We start from the raw sequence: 4,068 nt of genomic DNA, 5'->3' as shown, positions 1-4,068 counted from the left end.
TTTTTTTAGAAAGAAAATATATTTATTACTTTACTTATTTTTAATCTTTTTAAATAATGTATATTTTCTTATAAGTTATATATTTAAATTTTAAAAAATATTATAAATTTTTTTTAGAAAGAAAATATATTTATTACTTTACTTATTTTTAATCTTTTTAAAATAATGTATATTTTCTTATAAGTTATATATTTAAATTTTAAAAAGTATTATAAATTTTTTTTATATATAATCGCTGCTTTAACAATTTTTTTTTAAATCTTTTTTTTTTTTGAAATAGCTTCCTAGGCAGCAATTTAATTAAAAAAAAAATTTTTTTATAAAGTCGCTGCCAAGGCAGCGATTTATTTTATATAAAAAAAAAATCATAAAGTCGCTGCCTGGGCAGCGATTTTAAATTTTTTTTTTTATAAATCGCTGACCAGGCAGCGATATACCTTATTTTTTAAAAAAAAATAATTAAAAAATAAAATAAAATCGCTGCCAAGGCAGCGATTTGTAAGAAATAAAATTTTGAAATAGCTGCTTAGGCAGCGATTTCATTTTTTTATTAAAAAAAATAACTTTTGCAAAATCGCTGCCTCAGCAGCGATTTTGCTTTTTCAGGTGAGGTAAGTTTTACCGTTTTGATTAATATAAAATTTTATATACCGTTTTGAAATTTTTGTTAACATTTTGTACCTTTTAAGTTTCGGACTCTAATTTTGCGGATGTTTTCAACCGTACTTTTCTCTTTTCTTAAGATGTCCATTTTATCTTAATAAAGAACTTGAAGATTTGTTATCTGAATTCAAATAAAAATTTAAATAATTTGATCTGTATACATGAATCTCGTTATGGAAAATAAAAAAATTGCTGGAAGTTATATCTACTAAAAGATGAGAGCTTATAATTAATATAGTTTGTTTTCCAAGTTTTAATTCCATACACGTCCGAATAACAATACATAATTTATTGATCTATCGATCATTTAATTTATTGATGATGATAATATAATATTCATGGCACAATACAAATATTAAGGACCAAACTAAGGACAAACACAAAAACGTATATAGTAGTACTTAGATAGATAATGTCCCTATTTTATTATTAGGGACAACATATAACTCTTATTCTCATTTATATAATATGCATAATTCATCCTTTTACCTCACCTTTGAGCAATCAACTTTAGGGCTAATCTTGAAGGGAATATTTTTCACCCCACATTTTCCAGGGAGGGCAGCAGCATTCTTAAAATCGATACCACTAACACTTGAGGCAGCCATTTTCAAGCACGAGCAAACGCCTTGGCGGTCTGCCGTGGTTTTGGCGATACTGTAGAGGGACTTGATCCCTCTACAGCAAGTCGGTGGCACCTTGCCACCTTTTACTACGTAGCTAAGGCACGGGATTAGGCCGTTGAACACCGAGCTACATGTGATTGCCGCATCAACGCGAGATGATGCGGCAAATACTATGCAAATTAGGAACAAGAGAGAAAGGGGCTTAACAAGGTTTTTTGAGATAGCCATGAATAAACACAAAAATGTGTGAATAAAATTTTAGGTCTCACTAGGAAATTAATGAGACTCTTCGTAGTCTTGTTGAAAGGTGATGGACGATTATATATAGGGAGTGAAGATAATTGATTTGATACCATAATATTATGTGCAACTTCAAAAACAATTATTTAATATTGGTAGAGTTTATCTAGTAGTGGCCTAGTGGGTACGTTGACTATGTCCATTCTCTTTTTCTTTTTTTTTAAAATAGCAAACTACATAAAATCCCACTACATATCTTAATTAGTAGGAATTTCTTTAGTTATTTATATTACTTTAGATATCACTTTTTGGCTTTCGGATACATGTATCATGGCCTGTTAAATACATATAATCATCGTATTTAAAAATCAAAATACATTATTTAATTACTTTTGAATTAAAGGTTGTTAAGCCAGCCCAAGAGGTGCTCCTTGGCACCCCATCTACTCCATCTCTATGTCAATTCCTCCTCGAAAGGAATGACACACCATCAATATTATTACCGCTAAAAATTAAGATATTGCATTTCCCAACAAAATCAAAACACATTAGATTTATCCACGGGTTAACATTGTCAGATTTCACTATGAATTAAGTGTACACATAAAAGCATTGAGATCAAATATATGATGGAAGACAATTTGATTATAATAATAGAAATTCGAAATGAGATATTTTATGAACTTAAAAAAGATATAAATTCAATTGTGGGTTATATCCATTATGTATAACAACTAAAGATCAAAATTTTGGATGTAGTAATAATGATGAAATATCTTTTGAGTGAGATACATCGATTGCTCGATTGAGAGTTAAAGGTAGAATTGAAATTAATGCTACTTCAGATACATATATAAAATTTTGTTTATTTCTTTTCCAGAAACACAAAAAGTGTATAAAAATTCTTCTTGTTCAATTTTTCTTCTTTAAATCTTGATTTCTGATCTTCATTTCAAATTGTAATCGTGATGGTGAATTTATTTTTAGCCAAATCATCATCTTTCACATTTAAAATTGAAAGTATTGTGCAAAAATAATTTGAGTTACAAAGACAATAAAAGCTTAAATATATTAACATATATAATCAGATACATAAAGATACTATATGAAATACATTAATAAACATACTAGATATAACCAGAGAAGCATATGCACGCCATATACATTAACATAAAAATCAGATACAAGACATCAATGAGTTAGATACATACATTAATAGAAAGTAGACACAATACATTGGAAGTTTAGATACATTAACAAAAATATAGATACATAAAAATATCAAACGAGATACATGAAAAACACACACTAGATACATAAGGCAATTAAAATCAAGGCTGGCTAAAATCAAATACAATTTATAAAGTTTGGAATCGTTGAAATTACAATTAGATACATATGAAAATTAAACTATATACATAATAAAATAATTTTACAAAGTTCTGGAGAGATGACAAAGGGACACTTGATGAGAGAGAGAAAATATTAATTAAAATTGGATTATTATTTTGGTGTTTAAATTTAAAGATAATTAATCAATCCTAAATTTAAGGAATTTTTGTATCTAATTATAATTTTAAAATTTATGGTATAAAATATTAAAAGTGGTAATATATGTAATTGTTTGAAAGTAGAGATAATATTAGTACATATGGTAGAGATGTATGTTTAGTTAGGTAGTTTTTTTAAAATTGGGGCAGGGAAAGGGAAAACGGGGAGGAGATTATAATGTGAGGAATCAAATCCTTATTAATATAGTGAGAGTTTAGGTTGTCAATGAACTACGCTACTCCATTCTTTTTACTCTCCTTTGTTCCATTTTACTTGGCATATATTTATTAGAGCTCATTATGGATTGTGGTGTAGTGGTAAGACTCTTCCATTCTTAACCATATGTTTTGAGTTCTAGCCCTGTGTATGAAGAAAATCTATTCGGAGCTGCGGTGCACAATCCGAATTTAGCTGCGACTCCAGTGCGGGTTCCGGACAACTAGGGATGGTAATAGAGTGGTAGGGGCAGATTGAGCTTAACCCGCAAATTTAATTTAATCTACCCCACTCCAGTACCCTGCATAACAACCTTTTTCCTTTTTTTCAATCATGAATCTGTCTCGCATAATTTTTTTAGTATTTTTAAGTTTGATACTAAAAATAAAATTTATAAAACAAAATTATTTTTTTAACTAAATTGTATTGATTTAATAAATAATGACGTCAAAATTAATTTTAAGAGGTCAATTCGAAAACATGTAAGAAATTGTATTATATCTTGTTGGACCATTTGATTTACTATCTTCAATATTTTAATATTTTTAAATATATTATGTTAATAAATAATGTTCTATCACTTATAACATATGCAAAAAGTTAAATTAAATTAGACCTCGCTTAAAAACACATATATCCGCAACTCGTCCATCCCACATTAATTTTTTTAAAAAAATCACTTCAACCTACCCCACACAACCTTAAACCCGCCTACCCCGCCCCATCCACCCCCATCCCACTGCAATCCCTACGGACAACAGGTGAAAAAACA

The 4,068-nt window shown here is 28.6% G+C and overlaps 1 protein-coding gene across 1 annotated transcript; it reads right to left on the bottom strand.

Annotated features, from left to right (window-relative positions):
• Positions 1-1,148: 1,148 nt before the first annotated feature.
• Positions 1,149-1,517, bottom strand: LOC107027923 (non-specific lipid-transfer protein 1-like). The gene has a single exon (XM_015228977.2). It carries the CDS (start codon positions 1,515-1,517, stop codon positions 1,149-1,151), a length of 369 nt encoding a protein of 122 aa, XP_015084463.1.
• Between the last annotated feature and the right edge of the window lie 2,551 nt (positions 1,518-4,068).

This window comes from Solanum pennellii, chromosome 8 (genome assembly GCF_001406875.1).
Source record: "Solanum pennellii chromosome 8, SPENNV200".
Taxonomy (NCBI): Eukaryota; Viridiplantae; Streptophyta; class Magnoliopsida; order Solanales; family Solanaceae; genus Solanum; species Solanum pennellii.
This window is presented reverse-complemented; position numbering and strand designations above follow the sequence as displayed.